At 34.6% G+C, this 21,588-nt stretch overlaps 1 protein-coding gene across 1 annotated transcript; it reads right to left on the minus strand.

The window, feature by feature from the left end:
• Positions 1-100: 100 nt before the first annotated feature.
• On the minus strand, positions 101-19,937 carry LOC145099524 (protein FAR1-RELATED SEQUENCE 5-like). The gene is made up of 12 exons (XM_079037090.1): positions 19,857-19,937; positions 9,092-9,152; positions 8,829-9,022; positions 3,657-3,743; positions 3,131-3,233; positions 2,006-2,810; positions 1,698-1,893; positions 1,097-1,523; positions 956-1,020; positions 561-778; positions 208-509; positions 101-105 (listed from the first exon to the last, which is right to left on the minus strand). Exons 1-12 carry the CDS (start codon positions 19,935-19,937, stop codon positions 101-103), a joined length of 2,544 nt encoding a protein of 847 aa, XP_078893216.1.
• Between the last annotated feature and the right edge of the window lie 1,651 nt (positions 19,938-21,588).

Consider the following 21,588-nt stretch of genomic DNA (forward strand, 5'->3'; position numbering starts at 1 on the left):
CAAATATCAACATATCAATTTACCATATCAATATAAATGTGTATTATTCATACATGAATATTATTGTTTATTGTTTTTATCTGCATATATTCATAATGAATTAAACTAAAAAACATAAAAAATATAAAAAAATTAGTAAAACAAAACTAAAAAATCCCTAACTGTCTTTTGCTGATTTAGCAGCTCCAACTCTTTATGGATAAATACGTAAATTGTGTGGAACTCGTTTTCCACATCCTGAACACATTCTATGTTCTTTTTTAGAATTTTCGTATGCTATTTCACCTACACTTGGAATTCTTTTCTTGATTCCAGAACCTTTATTGTATTGAACTTCAGGAACATGAATATTAATCTCTTCTGGAATAGGAATAGTAACACCCAAAAGCTTGCATACAACTTCACCATCTGTCTTGCTTTTCAATTCAGGAGAAATATAACCACTCTCAAATTCCTTCAACAACATTTGTTGCTTCTCAGCAAACAATGCCAATCTTTTTTTATCCTCTCTTACAATATCCAAGCATGATTAAAAACTATAATATGAATCATTGACTAACTTTACATTCTCACAATCACCTGAATCGGATTGAACAGAACTAAAACGATAATTTCTTGATATCACATCCTTTCTCCATCTCTTCAAAATGTACCTTTCAGGAATTTCTTTAACACCACATCTCATCATTATTGTAAAAGCATGTCTGCATAAAACACCTATATGCTTAAAATGTTCACAACTGCAATTTATTTCTTTCTCTTCAGCTTTTATTCCAACCTGATACAAAAACAAAATTTACGCAGTTACATTCACATAAGAATACTCATATCAACACTCATATATTCATATAATATTCATATATTCATATATGAATATTCTCATATTCATATATGAATATTCTCATATTCATATATGAATATTATTACATTTTTCATAAAAAACTAGTAAAATTACCTTAAATTCATTTTTAAAATCACTTTTACTGTTGTTGTGCTGCACAATGTAAACTTCCCAATCATCTTCAATACCAACATATGAGTATGTACAGAAAAAAAATGCTTTATATATTTCTTTTTGCACCTCAAAAAAATGTACTTGTATAAACCTTTGATGCTTGCAGTTCTATATCTCGAGGTGTTTGCATTTTATATGATGCTTTCTTTGATGCCTTATCAAGATCTCGTTGAGTATTCCTTTTATTTTGAATGGCAGTGTCGTAATTCATCATGAAACTTAAAAGTAAGTTCCCACTTTCTGAGTATGTATTAAAGAATGAATTCATACTCTCTAACCTCGATGTAGTCTTCATCAAACCACACATTGGAATATCACTAAAATATCCCGGTATCCATGAATCACGTATTGTGAACATGTCTTTAAACCATCTTGTGTCTTCAAGATTGAATTCCTTCATAAGCAAACCCCACTTCACCTCAAAAACATCAGGTTTCACATTAATGTCCCAAACAAGCTTTGAAAACCTTTTTCTAAAGTTTGTGTTAGTAAATAAATCATCTGATATCTGTATTAAAACAAAAATATTCATAAATGAATAAATAATAATAAGTAAGATAACAATCAATATTCATAAATGAATATACTAATAAGTAGTATATTTGAAATATATTAAAATATTTTTTTTCAACTTTTTCATTATATGCCACATACATAATCGGTGCTTTGAATTACGAAACACATTCTCGGCAGCTTGTTTTATTGCAGCATCTTGATCGGTTAAAACAAGTGTTGGTTCTTTCCCATGAGTTTTAAGAAATGCTTTAAGCAACCAAGAGTAAGACTCAATGCTTTCATTTCTTAGCAACCCAAATCCAACAATTACCGATTTTTTATGATGATCAATAGCAGTAAAAGGAACAAAAACCATTCGATACCTTACACACTAAAAAAATGTTCATTAAAGTCAATTTTTGATGTATTAATAAGTGAATATAAAAATATTCATATATGAATAAGCTATAAACAAAAGTAGATAAAATAACTTACTTGTTTGTTCGGAAAGTCGCATCAAACGAGATAACATCACCAAATTCAGCATAATATGCCTTCTCCATTTCATCAGCCCAAAACATACAGTCCAAAACATCATCTTGACAATTAAACTCAAATGAGTAATTTGGATAGTGAGCTCGACGGTCATTCATTGTGTTTACTATCATTTGGGCATCTTTATAACCAATAACCATGTTGATATCTCTCCTTAAATTTTTATAGTCAACTACTTTTGGCTTTACAAACTCATACCCACCTCTCAAACTTGCCCTCAACTTATGAGCCATAGTTGGACCTATTTTTGATGTGGAAGCACGCACAATAAACTCTTTTTCTGAATATGACATTTGTCTCGCTTTTTTTAAATCGCTTCTCTTCTCAAGTGGATGGTTGTGAAGTTCATCAAACTGAAAAACTTTATAATCTGGAGTTCCATACAAAAATTCAAATATAATCTTTGCTTGACAACCAATAGCTCTTGAATTTGAATTCCGTTTCCTCCTAACACCACTTGTACCTAATGTGTCACAAGATTTCTTTTCTTGTTTTCCAACACTATTACATATAACATGTTTCTTCTTTATAATCTTGTTATCAAACCTTGATTGTGTTCTCAGTCTAACATCAAAACCACCAATTTCAACATACTCAAAATACATTTTGATAGCCAACTTTAATGATTTGAAGATTAAACCCTTAAATGGAATAAGTTGAACAGGTACATCTGGCTTATAGACATGTTCTCCAATTATATCATCACAATATTGTGCATCATGTACTGAACTTGAAGATTCACCACCTAAAATAATAATGCATGAATAAAACAATAACATATATGAATACATAAAACTCATATAAATAAAACAAAAAACATTCATATATGAATACAAACATTCATATATGAATACATAAAATTCATGAGGATTCAAAATATATAAAATAAAACATAACTTATTCATATATGAATAAAATGAAAAAAATAATAAATTTGAAATCAAATTTATCACACGTTTATTCATATATGAATAAGACAACAATATATTCATATTAACATATTCATATGTAAATAAATGATAATCAACAAAATTAAAAACAATAAAATAATTCAATAACTGATACCTTCAAAAAATGAGTTCTCAGCATCTTCTTCTTCACTTTTACTCATAGAAGAATACAAATCACCATCAATAACACTAGAATTAGACATAATACACCAAATGATCTATATAAATAAACAAAAACAATCTTAATATCGAATATATCTCACAAAAAAAGTCGTAAAGATGAAAACATGGTTAATTTCGAATATATCTCACCTCAACGTACAAAATATCTAAAAGAAACTTAAATCATATATGATCAGATGATGTAATTAAGCAATCTCTCTCGGTACAGAGCGTAAAAACTACAACGATCTATCCGATTAAATATTAAATCAGTTCCGATTCGAAATAAATATCTCAAACTACTTAACAAAAATCCGATGAAATAACTCTAATACATATTCGAAACTTGATAATCTTGATAATGAACTCCGATGAAACAACTCCAAAACGAAGATAATAAGTGTAATTCCAAACAAATTATAAAATGAAATAATCTTGATAATGAACTACGATCTATCCGATTCAAACGATATACATACCTGATCAAATCGGAAACTAAATACGAAGTAGAAAATGGAAACACAGATGCGAAACTTCACGATTAATGGAATGAATACGTATAATTGCTAACGAGTTATATAAAGAAAATAATTTTGATAATGAATTCCTCATATTCGATACAAACGAGATAAATATATCATCAAATTGGAAACTGATAACAACGAACAGATAAGTTCTATGTAAAAAAGTTGTTAATTTACAAATATACCCTTAATGAAAATGGACATGCGCATTTTTTTTTAATTTGAACATGTTAGATAAATGATTGGCTGAAAATGATTCCTCCATTCTCAATTTTTTTTTCTAAATTGAACATCTCTCTCTCTCTCTCTCTCTCTCTCTCTCTATATATATATATATATATATATATATATATATATATATATATATATATATATATATATATATATATAATATTGGAATCTTTCTATTTCAGTTTTGACCTCTCTTGAAGACTGGATTTCATCATTTTCGGCTCTGTATTTACATAAGTCTCGTAGAAATTGGTTAGACGTGGAGTTCGGTGATTTGGAATTGCAGAAATAATTTCCTCTTTGCTACAAAAAAAGTGGAGATTGGCAGATCTTTTTAACAACATTGTCACTCAATCGTATCTTTGGGTTAATCGTAGGCGTACAAAGTTTTCTATTAATTGGGTGGGTTAGTTTCAAAACCCAAATATTGTTATTTCTTAATATTCTTGTTTTGACCTTTTTATTTTCCCGGCTAAGTTCTAGTATGGTGTGTTTAATCCCACTACTGTTAAAAAAATAAAAAGGAATACATGTATTTTTTTAAAAATAACGCTAGAAACCAATTGGGTAACTTTGTCTATTTTCTAATTATACGCTTCTAAAACCACACGATCAATATCGATAGAATCTTTGATATAAAACAACGTTAATAGATAGAATCTTTGATATAAAACAACGTTTATTAAAAAATTGTTGATCATTCATTCGATAACTAAAATATTATGTATATAAATATATCATAAAACGTACCCAATATTACTGATATTTTATATGAATTAGTTGTTAGTAGAAAAGTAAATTTAGTGTGAATACTCATACTATAGATAAAATATAGGGTTATGTTCTACGAAAAGAAAAAGAAGAGGGGGGAATTAATGGAAGAAGGTTTAACGCAAAGCTAGTAGTACTGTAGTACGGATTTAAGGGAACACGCCAACATCCCTGACCTGACACCACACACATTCATAAACTAACACTTTTTTTTATTTTTATTTTTATTTTTTATTTTACGGAAATAAACATCGCGCATCACTCTAGCCAAACATCGTCCCTAAGAATAGAGGGTGCATAGCGGGGAAAACTATCAATTTTAGAAGGTTATCCCGTCCAATGATTTTAAAAGACAAATTAAATATTTTTTTATTTTTTGTTTCTATTAATTATTCTATCTATTTTAATGATAACATGTGTCATATTAATATTCTAAAATATCATTAAATTTCATTAAATTATCATTAAATATTATATATGTTACCATTTAACTGGGCATGATGATACGTAGGAAAAAAAAATAGGATTGTATTTAATTTCTCGTTTTAAAAAATCAGTTTTTTTTGGAGAACCGGTAGATGGTGATCGGTTCTAGCTTCAATTCAATCGGTTTAATTGGTTTCATCGACTGTTCAGTCGGTTTTTATAATTTTTATTTACTTTTTTCTTATTTTTCTATATATAAATACACACACAAATAGAAGTTGTAGATAAATATAAATACATTAAGAACAAATAAGACAAAACTTCAAAAATGGTCCCTGTGGTTTTCAAAAATATCAAGTTTAGTCCTTAAGTTCAAAAAACCTCACAGATGGTCATTGTGGTTTCAAAACTTCTAACAAATGGTCCTTCTGCCTAACTCCGTCAGCTTTCTACCGTTAAGTGAGGGGCATTTTCGTCATTTCAATACACAGGGACCATTTATGAGGTTTTTTCTATTTAAAAAAAAAAAGAAAAAAAATATAATTATTTAATTAAAGGGCCCCACCTCTCTCTCTCTCTCTCTCTGTCTCTCGTCAACCACAAGTTCATCTTCTCCGGTAAGACCAAAATCACCCTTCATCATCATCCTAGCTACCAGAAACCACCACCTAGTCCACCATTATACTTTCTCTTTCCCGTTCGATTTTTTAGATATGGAATCCACAAAACTCAAACACCTTGCATCCGATTTCAAACTCAAACACAGAGATGAATGAAAGAAGAGGCAAGAAGAGGCAACAACCTCCCTCGTTCTCCACCACTGTTCCTGTCGAAGAGGCTCCACCCAAACACCCCCTCACAACCACTAAAAACCCTAATCCTATTTTCTTCATTGGCTCACCGGAAAAAGGAAGCAGAAGAATTCTCTCTTTCTGTGTGCTTGTTTCAGCAAGAACACCAAAACCACCGCTCTTAAGCCTGCTTCCCACAATCCGACCTCAAATCGAGCCCTCAACAACTACAGAACACGAAGAATGATCAACAGGTGTTCAAGAACGAAATTTTCGTCATCAAACACCAAATCAACCATGAACTCAAAAGACACGACGATGAAGACGACCCCAATGCGTTAAACCCTAGTTCTACCGCTGGCGATGCTCAATCTCAGAGTTCAGGAGGAGCCGGAGTAATTCCTCCGGATCTCAAAACACTAATCGTAGAAGAAGATACTCTCGTTCCAAGAGGAGCTTTGATTCCAATTTGGACACCAGTTTGAAGAATGACGATGGTGATGATGATAAGACTGAAAACGATGAGGCACTACACAACCACCACCACTGGAACAAGGAGGAGGTTAGGGTTTCGTCTCTCTCTCTCTCTCTCTCTCTCTCCTGTAAGTTGTATAAAATTCTTTCTCGTCACTGGCTCCCCTGTAAGTTGTATAGATTCCATGTCTCATTCATCATTTGATTCCATATCTTCATGAATCAAATTGAATCTGAATTTGTTTTGAATCACCTTTGTATACCTTCGACTCAATGGCAGTGTAGAGTCCATTAGATGGTCTACTGTAGGAAGATACAGAGTCGATGTAGCATCATTCAAATCGTTAGCTTTGCCTGAGTTACAGGTTCATTTAGCTTCATCTCCAATTTCTCAGTAAGAAGTTGATTTTCAATTTCATTTTCAGCTCAAAGAAGATACAGATCTGTTTGTGATTGATGAAGTTGGAAAGATGGAGCTCTTCAGTTCGTTGTTCTTCCCTGCAGTGTTACGTGTTCTTGAGTCAAAGAAGATAAAAACATTGACGCAATAAATTTGATGAATATAAACGCAATAAAAAACTTCATAACTTTTACCATGTATTTTTATTTAAAGAAATTTAAATAGATGTGAAAAAACACCAAAGTTTGTTATGCAAAATGATTTATTCTCATTTTTTATTTAATTTAACCGGTTCAACTGTGTTTTTTCTGAAAATCAGACCGTTCATTCCGTTTTAGAAATCGACATAAAACTGGTGCTAGTTGAACTGCTTCCTTCTCTGGTTCTCAATCCAACCGATTCAAACCGTATTTTTAAAAACATTGACCATGCCCCCTCTCTTGATTTCACGGGTACGACTTTTTTTTTTGTAAAATCCCTCAAAACGGTTATTTTATATATATATATATATATATATATATATATATATATATATATATATATTGATGATTTTAGGTCCATTAGCATGGTCCAGACAGCTTTGGCGTACCGGCCTTGCATGGCGCTCTCCAGCTAGTTCTGTATGGCGATCCCTTGCTAACGTTGCCTGATGTTATCCTGTTAGCCTTGCATGGCGCTTATTTGTCAGCTTTTCCTGGTGCATGCCTGCCAGCCTTTCCTGGTGTGTTCATGCCAGCATTTTTTGGCACCTGCTTCCAACCTTGTCTGGTATGCGCCTCTCGGTCGCACTTGCTGTTTGTCTGGCCCCTCTGGGGAGCCTTGCCTAGCTCTTTGCTAGCTGGGCTTGAAGTGGGCTGGCCCAAGGCCTGACCTAATTTCCTTTGACCTAATTGTCCCATATAAAATGAATAGTACCTCTTCCATGGAGGGGAGGTGGGTCTTCCACTACTCTCGACCTTTAACCACCATGCCCATACATTTCCCCATCACTACAAGATAGTTCTCTCTAGCTAAGAAGAATCATCTCATATCTACCAACCCATCTAACTTGATAGTTGGAACCTGCTTCCGTGGCACAGTCCTTGGGACGGTTCTAATGGTTTTGTTATGTGTCTTCAGATCTTGGCTAAAGCAGCTATCTAGAAGTCCTCCCGAAGATTCGAGTCACATCATTTGGCTCCATTCTGGACTTCAACGAGTAGTACTCATCTTGTTTGGTCTCAAGCTTGTTTGTGCTTAGATCTAATCAGGTGTGTTGCGTTTCAACTCGGGTTTGTACATATCTATTCATTTTTACCACCATCTGCCCAAATCCTTTTAGCTCTCCTAAAAAGATCTGCTTAGATTTGCTTTGACTTCATTTAGATCTCTCCATCTGATGTTTTTTTTTCGTTCAGATCTCTCGATCTTATGCGTTTTTTCATTCAGATCTCTCGATTTGATGTGTTTATTGCTCAGATCTATAGATATGGTTCATATTCGACTATGATCTATAGATCTGCTTCATATTTCACTCAAATCTCAAGATACGTTTAGTTTTTTGTTCATCTGAACATTTCTGAAGCTTGCGAAGGCATTTTCAGATCACTTTCGTTACGTTTTGATGATTTGTTCATCAAGTTGAGGAGAAATGAAATCTTATGAGTTATTACATTATCCCTGATTCTTATTATCAGAAAACTCTATTTTGAGCTATGTTTTTGTGTATCTCCTTTGTCCTATGAAATAATTTTTTAAACAATGATGTGATACATGTACATTTCACAAAACCACCAAAAAATTGTTTATCTTTTAACAAGATACATCAGATCAATCGTGAAACTCAACATCAAAATTTGTACCTACCCTATCACTCTACAACTCCTTATTTTCAACAAATGTTTTTTTTTAAAAAAGAATGATGCAAGTTGTTTTTTTTCTCTCAAAAGCCGACAAAAAAAAGTGAAAGCAACTAATCTACCATCTACATAGGGTATAACATCAAAATGCATATAGGTCCCACATTTTGAATAAATGGAGATGTCAGAAAAAGACAAGACCAAGATATGCCCCAACTAACTCATTCCCTTCTTGGAACACGACACCTGCTTTCTTTGGGATTTCTCCAGTTAGAAGCAATCCTGCTGCACATCTTAAATCTCTCTCAGCTGCATGTCTTCTCTTTTCCACGCCAACTAGAACTATACCAACATTGTCAACTGCTTTTTTCTCGAGTCGCTTGCAACAACCTTAACCATTCCATCACATGTCACCTCAAGTTGGTAGATGATAACTCCATCATGACACCTCTAAGATACCGATCACACTGACTGTGACCTCTGTTTCCGCCACCAGTAGAGACTGCTGGTCACCTGCTTCCTGTTCGACACCAAAAACTAAATCTATGACATCACCGATTGTCTCCAGGTGACAACTCTAACAAAGCATCTTCGGTTGTGCCCGCCGGCTTCGATTTCTTGATTCACAATCGGTGAGCAGATAGAAACCACCTGTCAACCATTGGTTCCAAACTGTATCTTCTTCCCCACTCGTCGATTGGAAACAATAGCTCCTTTGATGTCGGAAACCATCATTGGCAACATCACTGCCAATTTAACACCTTCTCTATCCGCTATTTGACCTTTTCATCTTCGCCACAGGAACCTCTGTAAACGACAACTTTAATGTTTTCGACATCATCAGAGTCAACTCCAGTCACCAAACATCTTCAGCCAGTGACTAAGCATATCTGCGCCGCCGAGTTCTGCCGATCTCTTTATAGTCAACACCCTTCGACGAGGAGCTCTCCATCGCAGATCACCAGTGTCCTTATCTTTAGCATCCTTATGACAAATCATAAAAAAGAAGGGGGGAGATACGGTTGTTGAATTGTGTTTTTGATGCGTGCAAATAGCTACACCTAATTTTATATTTATAACCTAACTAACTTAACTAACTAAATTGCACCTAGGCAGTGTACCTAGTCAAATTATAGAATAGTTGGGTAAGTCGGGTGTCGATCACAGGAAAACGTTTTGACTAATTAATTTATCTACTACTAAATTAACCTAATTATTAACAAAGAAATGGAATTTATCTAATTTTGAAAGTTTAGATGAACTTAACTCTTTAAAACAAATTCAATCAATACTAAAAATATTCCTGTTTAGTTCGATTCCACTTCTTCTTTCTGGTTAGCTAACTATTATGGATTATCAAAGTTGGTTATCTAATTTAATATTATATTAGTAATTTAGGTCTAAATTTACCAATAATTAACTCATTCATATAAAACTATGCATGGTCACACAATCAAACACATAATTAGTTATGGTTATGAATAAGCTATGTAAGATTTATTAGGCAAACATAATTATGGTCATAACATATGCTCTTTAACAAAGCTAAATTTAATTACTTCAATTACTTTTCTAAGATTTGGTCGATCCTAGCTCTAGCAATTTAGTGTTTACTAAATTACTAGGTGTCAAGTTCATGTAAGTTAATTATCACTAAGCTTCACAGAACATGAATTCAAGTAACTAAAGAATCAAATATTAGTATGCTAGGAATTAACAATCAAACACAAGCTTACTACCAACTAATCAAATCCATAATAAATTAGCTAAACCATAAGTCTAAGTTTCATCTAGCTAAACAGGAGTAACTAAATTCAGCTACTCATACTCAAAATCAAACTAGAACAAATCAAAGTAAAGACATGATTAAAGTACCAAACGAAAGAACGAATTAAGAACTTCCTTCTCCTTTGGTGTTAAAACCTTATTCGAGACCTTCTTCTCCTCTCAAATTCGTCTCCTGGAACCCTCCAAGTAGCCAAAAAGTTTTTTAAATCGTAATGGACAAAGACTTATATAATTTCCAATTTTTCAAATCTCCCGTCGTGAGGTAATAAGCCTCACGTCGTGAGTGCGAGATTAACGTATTCGACAAGGACTCTTCTTTCATTCGATGCATATCTTCTAGAATACACCACTCACGCCGTGAGCCAATAATTACTCATGTCGTGAGTACGTGTTTGCTGAGTTTTTTTTATTCTTCTTTCCTTCAAGCCTCCAAAGAACCATGTTTTGTCAACTTTAGTCCCTCTCTTCGAAAATGCTTCTATTTGGCTGCAAAATATAATATAAGCCTATAAGTACCAATATTCTATGCAAATAACCAAATTATTAGTAAAATTGTAAATAAATATTGCCAAAAATATGTATAAATATGACAATATCAGTTTTCTCCAAAATTGATAAGAAAAAGGGGTGGACCACACATGTGATACTTGAGCTCACTTAGCAAAATAAAAATCAACCATGCGATGCTCGAATTCTGCCATTTTACCCAACAAATTCAAAATTAGAAGATGCATTGCAGCCTAGATCACTCGACGTTTCAGAAAAAAAAAGAGGAAGAAGAGTAGTGTATGACTACTACTCGCGAGGAGTTTCGAAAAATGATTGTGATAAAAAGGCTCAAACTAAAAACTGACATCAGACACACATTGGCGTATTCTGAATGCAAGGTTTACCTATCTCTCTTTTGATCAAGTAAATCAGTACCATATATCTATATAATATTTCTATTCAGTAATTCTAAAATATTTAACTAAGACTCTATTATTATAATCGTGACATGCATTTTCCATCAGGAGTTGAGGTATCTATGTAACAAATACTAACCTACTATACATTGTAGAAAATCTTTTTCATTACAACATCTATTTCCACATGAATGGATGCCCCATATTTTGATACCTAAACAGGAAAATAACCTTCATATTAATCAAACCGTTTCGCCATCATTGATGCTTAATTATTGACCGCACGCTACTCAAGAATTTTATTTAATATACAAGTAGTTTGCGTTACAAGCTTAAACAAAAGCACAGGTTGTGAACAAATCCCAATATTGCATGCTTATACCCTTTAAATGCCATTATCATTTATTTATCTTACTATTCTCTACATACTGCGAAGCTGATAACTTACTTTATTGTTTACAATGGCATTTATAAATGAATGAGGACCAAATATTCAAGCACAAGCCAATATCATACTTTCATCGTTCTAATTCTTCACCTTTCCTAAAAAGGGGGAGGAGAAGGGTTGACACAACACTATGCAGAAGTGTTAAGTCAGGTGCTGAACTTCACAATGAGATGATATTGTATATCATAGCGCATTCCTAAGGCGACATTAGTATTCTAGATTGAAAGAGAAACCTCGTAGTTTAACTCCGGACGACAACCATGCTGCCTAACCCCTAGTAACTGTGCCGACCAACTCTTGGTAGCCTCACTGCCCAACTCTCAGCAGCCTCTCCACCAAGCTCTCAGCAACCATTATGTGCATCCTAATAGCCGTTCTGACATACTCCCAACAACCTTACTTCCTAGCCCTCAGTGGCCTTAATGCTCAACTCTTGACAACAGTCCCGCTACACACCTATTAACAGTAAATCCACTATCCAATTTTGAAGCCTCACTGCATGGCTCTCGACAAACCGCCAAGAAGTTAAGGCATCAAACATCACTACAACTAATGATGCAACAAAGCATCATGTGTCATCACACTTTAGCTTGAACATATCACCTGGGCCAAGCACATAGATTGCAGGCTGCTATGCCTACTCTTGCTAAAGGTTCATAATGTTCATTACTTTTGCCTTGAGTCGCCTGGCTTCTCAACCCGACTCCATTATAGCGGCAAGCTACGCCTACATGGTTCAGAACCTTTGCCTTGAGTCATTTGACTGATCATCCCGAATCCATTATAGCGGCAAGATATGCCTACAAGGTTCAGAACCTTTGCCTTAAGTCGCTTGGCTTCTCATCCCAACTCTGTTATAGCGGCAAGCTCCACTTGCAAGTTTCAAAACATTTGCCTTGAGTTGCTTGCCTTTTCGACCTGACTCCATTATAGCGGCAAGCTTCGCCTACAAGGTTTAGAACCATTGCCTTGAGTCATTTGACTTCTCATCCTGAATCCATTATAGCGACAAGCTTCGCCTGAAAGGTTGAGAACCTTTGCCTTGAGTCGATTGGCTTCTTATCTCGACTCCACCAACAAGGATCGGATGCTCACAACCTCTTCCTATATGATTCCACATGATGCTCGCCCGCATGATGTCTTCATGATCACTAGCTGCTAAGCCTGATATGTCCTATGCAATGCTCTTATGTGTGATGCTTTCCCGAACGCCTACTGCTAAGCCTGATTTGTTCCATGTGATGCTCTCCTGCATGACGTTTTCATGATCGATGGCTGACAAGCTCGATCCTTTGCACGTGACGCTCTAAACCCAAATCTAGTTCGCACGATATAAGTCGTGCATTTCCATGCACTGTCAGTCGTGCATCATCAGCTTATGTCAAGCTTAGCGCCATATTTGGTGTTTCTTCTCTTATAATCAACATGGTTTTCCTGTGCTTGAAATGATCAATAAGGTGTTTCTAATATTACTATGAAAGGTTACCTTTCAACGAGAACACTATCATTATAACAATCCTACTACCTACAACCCCTCAACATCTTTGTTGCCTTTCTTTCGGCAACTGTCTTGCTATGCAACCCTGACCAATATCCTCACTACCTATCCTTGATCGTCTCTATTGTCTGGCTCTCGACAACAGTCTCGTTGTATATTCCCTACGTATAGCCTCACCGCTTATTCCTTAGAAACTTTGTTGCCTGGCTCGCGAAAACAGCCTTGCTATATATATATATATATATATATATATATATATATATATATATATATATATATATATATATATATATATATATATATATATATATATTCCCTACCTATAGTAGTAGTGTCCAGGCCAAGGTGATTGGTCTCATACGTATCACATCAAACTGGGGGGACTTGATGATGTTATGTCTATTATCATGGCGTATACAACTTTGTTGTGCTAACCTCGACTGACGCATGTCCGCTAACACTATGCAATAGTGTCTAGTACAATGTGATTGGTCGCATACCAATCACATCAGATGGGGGGACTTGATGATGTTAGATCCATTAGCATGGCCCAAATAGCTCTTGCATTCCATCCTTGCCTGATGCTCTCCTACTCGCCCTTCCTAACAGTTAATTGCAAGCTTTTCCTGGTGTGCACCCGCCAACCTTTCCTAGTGCATACCTGCCAGCCTTGTCGGGCGCCTGCCTGCCAGTCTTGTCTGGTACATGCCACCCGACCCTTTCCTGACGCTTCTAGGCGGCCTTTCCCAACTCCTTGCTAGATGGGCCTAAATTGGGCTGGCCTAAGGCCTAACCTAATTCCCATTGACCAAATTTTCCCCTATAAAGTGAATAGCCCCTCCTCTATAGATGGGGTTCTTTCCACTACTCTCCACCTGTAGCAACCATGCCCATACATTTCCCCATCACCAAAATATGGTTCTCTCAGGCTAGGGAGAACCATCTCATATCTACCAACCAATCTAACTTAATCGTGGAAGCTTGCTACCGGGACATAGTCACTGGGGGACTTCTAATGGCTTTGCTCTGTGTCCTCAGATCTTTTCTGAAGCAGCAGTCTAGAAGACCTCCCAAAGATTTGAGTCGCATTATATATATATATATATATATATATATATATATATATATATATATATATATATTGGATTAGGTGTCTAATCCAATAACAAAATTAGTATAATCTTGAATTATTAGCAAAGTTCTTTTTGGGTTTCCCTCATAACATGAAATAGCTAGAAGTGATATTAGGAGAAAGAGAGATAAATAATCTGTTAATATGTTATGTGTTTAATATATATAAATTGAAAATAGATAATTGATATGTTAATTTTTTATGTAATTAATAATTAACATGAGATCAATTGTTATATAATTGATTTGTTAATTTATATGATTAATAAATTAATAAGAAATTAACTAAAATTAATTATTAATTGATTAGAATTAATTTGGGATCAATTGGGATTAATTAATTGTAAAATGGTTGCTTTGTAATTGAACAAGAGAGAGATTCTAGAAACATGCATGCTTGGACAGTTTTGATACCATATTAGGGTTATCTAGAATGCTTCAAATGGATAATTATGAAACTAGATAGTTACCTATTTATGGGTTGTCATTATCTAGGGTTTCTTAGGGACATCCAACAGCTATATAAAGACCCATTGGGCTAGAATTTTCGTATGAATCCTTCTAAGAAGCATATGAACGAAAATTCTTTGTCTCTTCTCTCTCTCATTTTCATTCTAGGGTTTTGGGTGTGAGACATTAGAGGCACGGGATTTCTGGTGCTTGCTTTCTAAGGTATTCTTTATGGAGTTTGAAGTGATTTGTTTACAACAACAAATCAAAGATAAGTAACTCTAATTAATGTATTCTATTATACTAAGTTTTCAGTAGGGTTCAAATTATTTTGTTGTTCATAGCATGTTACATTCAAAGTGTTAAAGGCATTGATCCTTTAGGTTGCATCTGCCCTTGATTTTTAAGTGAAACTCCACAAGCACATAGTTACTGTAATTTATAAAACCCATCAGTGGTATCATAGCCTTTGTGTGTCTTACGTTGTTTATATAAAGGATGAATTGAACAAAGTCGATTTTTGTGAAAAACAGTTTGTCATGTCATGAGCATCTGCCTCTCACAACATGAGCACTTCCAATTCTAGTATTATGGATTTTTTTACCTAATTTGTTTTATTTGTTGTTATTTGGAAAATATCTCTTTTAATATATGCCAATTCCGAATTTTGCTTACAGAAGATAATTAAATAAAACGCTAAATGTTAGGAAATATCATTTGACTAAATAATTATGGATTATAAGATTAATTAATATTATCCTTATGGATCTTATTATAATTTAATTAAATGATTAATTAGAATCAAATATTAAATCCATAAATTGGTTTAAATTTAATTAAATTATAAGTTTAATTTATATAATTCAAAGATTAAACCTTGTAGATTTTAAATGTTTCAAAATACACCTTATACTATATATAATTAAAAGTTTAATATATTGTTTGTATAAAACAAGTCAGTCAAATAGCTAGTACGTCTCATTCACGAAACCATACTATAAGGGGAGTTAAAGGAGGCGACATATAAAATGACCACATTAGGTATCCATTCTTACACACTACTCTCTTGTATGGTGGAGGGTAGTTAGCCAAATTGATTTGATAGGACACAATCTCATTAATAAGTATAAAGATATAAAGAAACTAAAAAGTCCATTATAAAATCCTGCTCATAGTTACTTTACAAAAAATATGAAAAGTATTCTAATGCATGAAAAATTCACATCATGCTTTATATGTCGTTAGTGGAGCATGTGTGGTTAAATAACATACTAATAGGGACTATAAAGAGATATGATAAGAATCATGAAAATTTTCATTGTTGATCAAGCGTGCGTGGTTAACCGACACATCAATGTAAGATGATAAATGACATCGAGGTTGTCAAGTGGGTTTACATGGTTATTCACATCCTATTTGTGATCCTCGGCATCCTAGTCACAAAAGTGAGAGCATAATCCAAGATTAAACATGCCATTGATAAGATTCAATGAATCTCTAAAGATCTATGAGTTTCATAAGATTGAAATTGGTAAAGGCCTTACCTACCTAAAATTGATTCAAATTTGATTAGGACATCCCTCTTTAAAGTTCAAAACAAAATTATGGATCCTAGCCTTAATTTAATTTTTGGGTTAATAATTAAGAATTAAACATGCCATTCCAACTTGAATTCTCTCCATTATGGTCTTTCAAATTCTTAAGGAAATGTTTTTCCTCATCTTCAAGAGATGGTCTTCCAATTTCAAGTCAATATGAAATTGTTTTCTCATCCTTAGGAAATGATGGAAGTGAATATCATCTCTCTTCAAATCTTCCACCGCCTGCTCTAGTGACTCACCCAACGTCACGTTTTCCTCAAGATAAAATATACAAAACTACTCAAACCTTAGTGGATTTTAAACATCAAGATGGAAATTTGGCATGTATGTATGTTCTGAAAAGGGAAATTGTGAATTGACAAATTGGAGGGGGAATGGATGTTGTTTTCCCAAGGAAGCAAGCCACTGATTTGGTTATTTTTTCTCTTCCAAATTCATATGATCGATTCATTTATAAATTTTATATGAGGAATATCAGCATGACCCTAATTGATCTGACCCAAATGTTGGTTGTTGCTAAATTAGAAATTATTAAGAGCACATCTAAAGTAGAGATGCTTATGGGGTCTAAATCCAAGGTTTCCATGGACATTAACAATGGTGACAATGGTGGTCTAAAAAGATTTCTCTTCCAAATGGAAATGGGTCATCCAAGGTCAAACCGTTTGTTCATATGGTAAAGAGAAAAACTATTTCGAGGATCATTCCATATGTTAACCCCAAAGAGTCCATTTGTTTCTACTGCCAATTGAAGGGACATTGGTTGCGAAGCTGCCCAAAGTACCTTAAAGGTGTCATAGATGGTAAAGTCAATTTGAATGACTCTATTTCAGGTACATCCATTATTTAACTCCATTTTTTTATAAGTTCCTATGCATAGAGTCTTAATACATGATGCAATGATCACGTTTTGATGGTATTAATGAAGCTAAGACAAAACAAGGAAGCGTCAACAAGGTGAGCTAAATCTGATCATGAGAATTGGACTTCAGTCACATGGCTCAATGATTAGAATTTCGAGCTACTACTTAGGAGTTAGGAAAATTTAATAGATTACTATTACTCTTAGGAGGTGTCTAGAAACATAGTTTTTCATTTTATGCGTTGTAAGGACAATTTCCAATATTTCATTTATTTTCAATAAAAATGAAATTTTGGTTTATCTAGTTGCATATACTTCCTTGAAAATAAAATGTATGAAAGTGTTGATTACATTTCTAATAATATTAGTATTAATTGTGGATTCGATTCTTATGATATCACTTGTGGTATTGTCATAATTGACCAAGTGAAAGGAAATCTTATCAACTGGATATATACTTGGTGTTCTACAGTTCACATTGTATCGTGTATGTGAATCTTGTTCATTGGAAAATTATAACCAATTCATTCATCCATGCTTATGAGAGGCAAGTGAAGATTGATGGATCTAGTACATGTTGATATAGACTATCAAGATTCACCACCAACTACGATAATTCTATTCGTCATGATTTACTGATGTTTCAGTAAATATGGTTGTGTTTATAAGATTAAACATAATTCTAATAATTTGAAAAGATTCAAAGAGTAGCGTAACGAATTGAAGAATCGATTAGGTAGAAAGATAAAAGTTTCTCCAATCTAAAAGGAAAGGAGAAATACTTTAGCATAATGTTTTGTGACCATCTTAATGATTATGGAAATATATCACAATTGATCCTCAAATAACATCTTAGTGCAGTTGTATGACTAAGAAGAGGAGTCAGATATTGTTGAAATGGTTCATTCAAGAGATGAGTCATACTTCATTTCCAATCTAGTTTTAGGGCCATGCTCTAGTTACTGCAAGTCGTGTCTTGAAACTTATTTCATACAAAGTAGGTTTATAACACCTTGTGAAATGTTGAGTAATAATTTTTTCTTACTTTAGCTCATTTAGAATTGGAGTTGTGATGTTTTCGTCAAAATAAAAGATAAACTGAGATCAATTCTATGAAGTGTTTTCTTATTGGGAATCTACACGAACTTTTGAATATTTGTTTTAAGATCATCAAGGAATGTCCGTTGAGAGAAAACTCATATGTCAAGAAGTTAGTGGGAGTCTTATATGTAAAATCCCAAAATTCAAAGCCAAAAATTTCATTTTTAAATAAGTTATTATAAAACCATTAGTAATAAAACATCCATAATAACATCACATGTCAAAATCAAAAATGTTATCATGAAATAATATCTGAGTGTAATCCCAAAGATCTCGTGTGTGGAAAAAGTAGTGTGATGCGCTGTGATCGAGCCGACTCCTTTCCTTTGAAAACGAAGTACCTGAAACCAAAACTGAAAACCGTATGCACGAAGCTTAGTGAGTTCCCCCAATCCAAAGGCCTATAGGTCCAACTGTGAATCAAAGCCCAACATATGGCCAAATTTTCCAAATTGGGCCCAAACCTTTACACAGTCTTATTCTAAGGCACAACCATTTAGTCTGGTTCAAACATTTGGCATTTCAAATGGCCCAATATCTCATAATCATAAAGGCCCAAACTTTGGTCCATCTATGGTCCAATTTTCCAAATTAGGCCCAAACCCTCATATAAGCCTTGCCCTAAAGCCCATCAACATATTCCAGTCCATATGATTATTCTTGGATGACCCATTAATACTCCAATTACCAAACCCCAATGGAAAGGCCCAACTCAAGGCCTAAGTGAAATTAGGGTTTCATATAAAATGACAATTAGGGTTAAGTGTTTCTCACTTAACCCATTAAGGACTTAATCCATTAAGTCCACCACTCTACTAGATAAATCATATGGTGTGATTGGGGTTAATACATAGTCTAATTCTACTGGCCCAAAATGTGGGTCCTGATAAGTCCAAGCCCATGATTCCAAAGTTAGGGTTTTCTAAACCCTAATTAGGGTTTCCAACCCAATCATATCCCAATAGGCCCAAAAGTTAAGTCCTTAGATCCATAAGGGTTCATTAGGCCCATTAGGGTTTCACTAGAACCATTAGGGTTTCACTAGGCCCATTAGTCACATGTTTGGGATTTTGGGTCAATTAGGGATTCATTGGGCCCATTAGGATTTCATTGGGCCTATTAGGGTTTTATTAGGCCTATTCTGTCCAAGCATCCCAAACGAGTCAAAACACCAACAAGGCACACCACCACCCGACACGACGGCCGGTGGTGGTTAGAGTTTCTTTTCATTATTCAATTTTCTAGTTACATTTTACAATAAGTCTCAAATAAACATACACACACTCACTAAGACACACACACACGGTGATACATGGTAGTAGCCACCACTTCGCAGTGGTGTTGGTGGCTGTTCTTGCGAATTTCGGCCAAACTAGGCACATACAGTATGTACAGCCATAGTAGAAGCACAAATACTCGTCCTTTGATCGAAAAACAAACCCAAATCACCCACCTGTGGTGACCGGCGACGACAGTGGTGCAACATCCGGCAACAACGGCGCTTGGATGGGCATCAACCATGGCAGGAGCGGCGGTTTATGATGTAACAACGGAAGATGATGGCGGAGGGAAAACAGAGCGGCTAGCACAGACTGTATAGACGACAACAGATACAAAAAGGCAGGCAGCAGCGCTAGCTACCACAGTGGTCCTATCTGCCGGTTCTCGTCATCACTGACATTGGATGCAAAGATCAGAGAACAAGAGGGAGTTGGGTGGCGGTAGCGGAAAGCATCACGTATGGCAGTCCTCTCTCGGCTGTTCTCGGCGTCAGGCAATGGAACAATAGCAACGGTGTTGACAGTGACAACAACTCACGGTGGAGACGACGGTCTTTCTGACACCAAAAGCTGTGGCAGCACAGGTGGTAAAGGGTGGCGTAAGGGTGGTGCGGCGCCGGGAGTTGAAGAGGTGTAGATGGTGGCTGGAAAACATAGCTTGGGTTAGGGTTTGGATGGGAGTGACAGGTTTATATACCCGGAACCCCATATAACGTATTTCCATAATGTCACAAATGGGCCTCCCTTCACCTTTTCATTAAAATTCATCCCGTATTTTACCATTTAAACCCTGCCCACTGAAAGTCCTTTCAAATCAAGTATAATACTTAACAAACAACCCTCCATTTTCGAATTTCTTTGCAAAACCAGTCCAGAAGTTACCCTTTTAACACCCAATATCTCACTTATGACATATCCAACCATTCCACCTCTTTTTCTTTCAAATTAAATTTGAAATTACCCAAATTGCCCTAAGTCTTCAAAATCCTTTCAAGTTATGTCCCAATAATTTACCAAGTAGTCCCTACCTTCATAAATATTTACAAAACCAATCCAGAACTTACACTTTTAACCTCCAACTTCTAAATTATGCCAATTCGCTCCTTGAGACCAACACCTTGTTATATAATTATTGATTTTAGGGCTACTATACATTCATTAATTTTATTTATTTAATAAATGGGGTGTTACATTATAGATATTGAGAGTTTCTGGAATCAATCTATAATAAACCTTTTAGTTATCACTAACATGCGACCTAAGGTTGATAACCTATCGTGTTTGGTTGACATTCTTATTGTTGTGCACTTGTAGTTGAGCTGAAAATTGTAGCATACACGTTCAGTTATCGTGTATTGTAAATTATAAAAGCGAATAAAATTCCGAAATATTATGTGAATTTGAATATTGAGTTCTAACAGATGGTTTTTACTAGAAATGAAGTAAAACTATGCTTAGACTCAATCAGAAAGTATTGGAAGTCTTATGAGATTCCATTCAAATGTCAAATAGTGAAATTTAGCGAATATATAAACTTTGAAATAACTAAAGTTTTATTATATAAAGTTTGAAAGAATCTCGTTAGAAAAGTATAGGCAAAAACCTCATTGAAAATCCGAGTTATAACGAAGAAGTTATGACCAATCGAAGATCCGCGATAAAACCGACAAACACTATGTCGCGTAAAAAGTGAGTTTCCGATAAACTACTTTTTAGCCTTAGTGATCTAAATGAAAGTTGTAAAACTCGTTAAAAGAATAAACTTTCATATAAAGAACTTTTAAATCTGACTTCGTATGAGGAAGTTATGATTTTTCTAGGTTTCGGAATAGCAGTAGACACTTAAAAACTCGAAATAAAGATCAAGCGATCTTTAGCCGACACAACCTAAA

Source organism: Lactuca serriola, chromosome 4, assembly GCF_051521515.1.
Source record: "Lactuca serriola cultivar US96UC23 chromosome 4, Lser_US96UC23_V15, whole genome shotgun sequence".
Lineage (NCBI taxonomy): Eukaryota > Viridiplantae > Streptophyta > Magnoliopsida > Asterales > Asteraceae > Lactuca > Lactuca serriola.

Bases quoted from the DNA above. Each gene is read 5' to 3' on its own strand.
- LOC145099524 (XM_079037090.1), bottom strand. From the start codon at position 19,937: ATGGTTGATGCCCATCCAAGCGCCGTTGTTGCCGGATGTTGCACCACT. The intron at 9,023-9,091 runs GTATCTTAGAGG...GGAATGGTTAAG, and splicing joins GGTCACAGTCAGTGTGATCG to GTTGTTGCAAGCGACTCGAG. The intron at 3,744-8,828 runs GTCTTTTTCTGA...ATAACTCGTTAG, and splicing joins TTGGGGCATATCTTGGTCTT to CAATTATACGTATTCATTCC.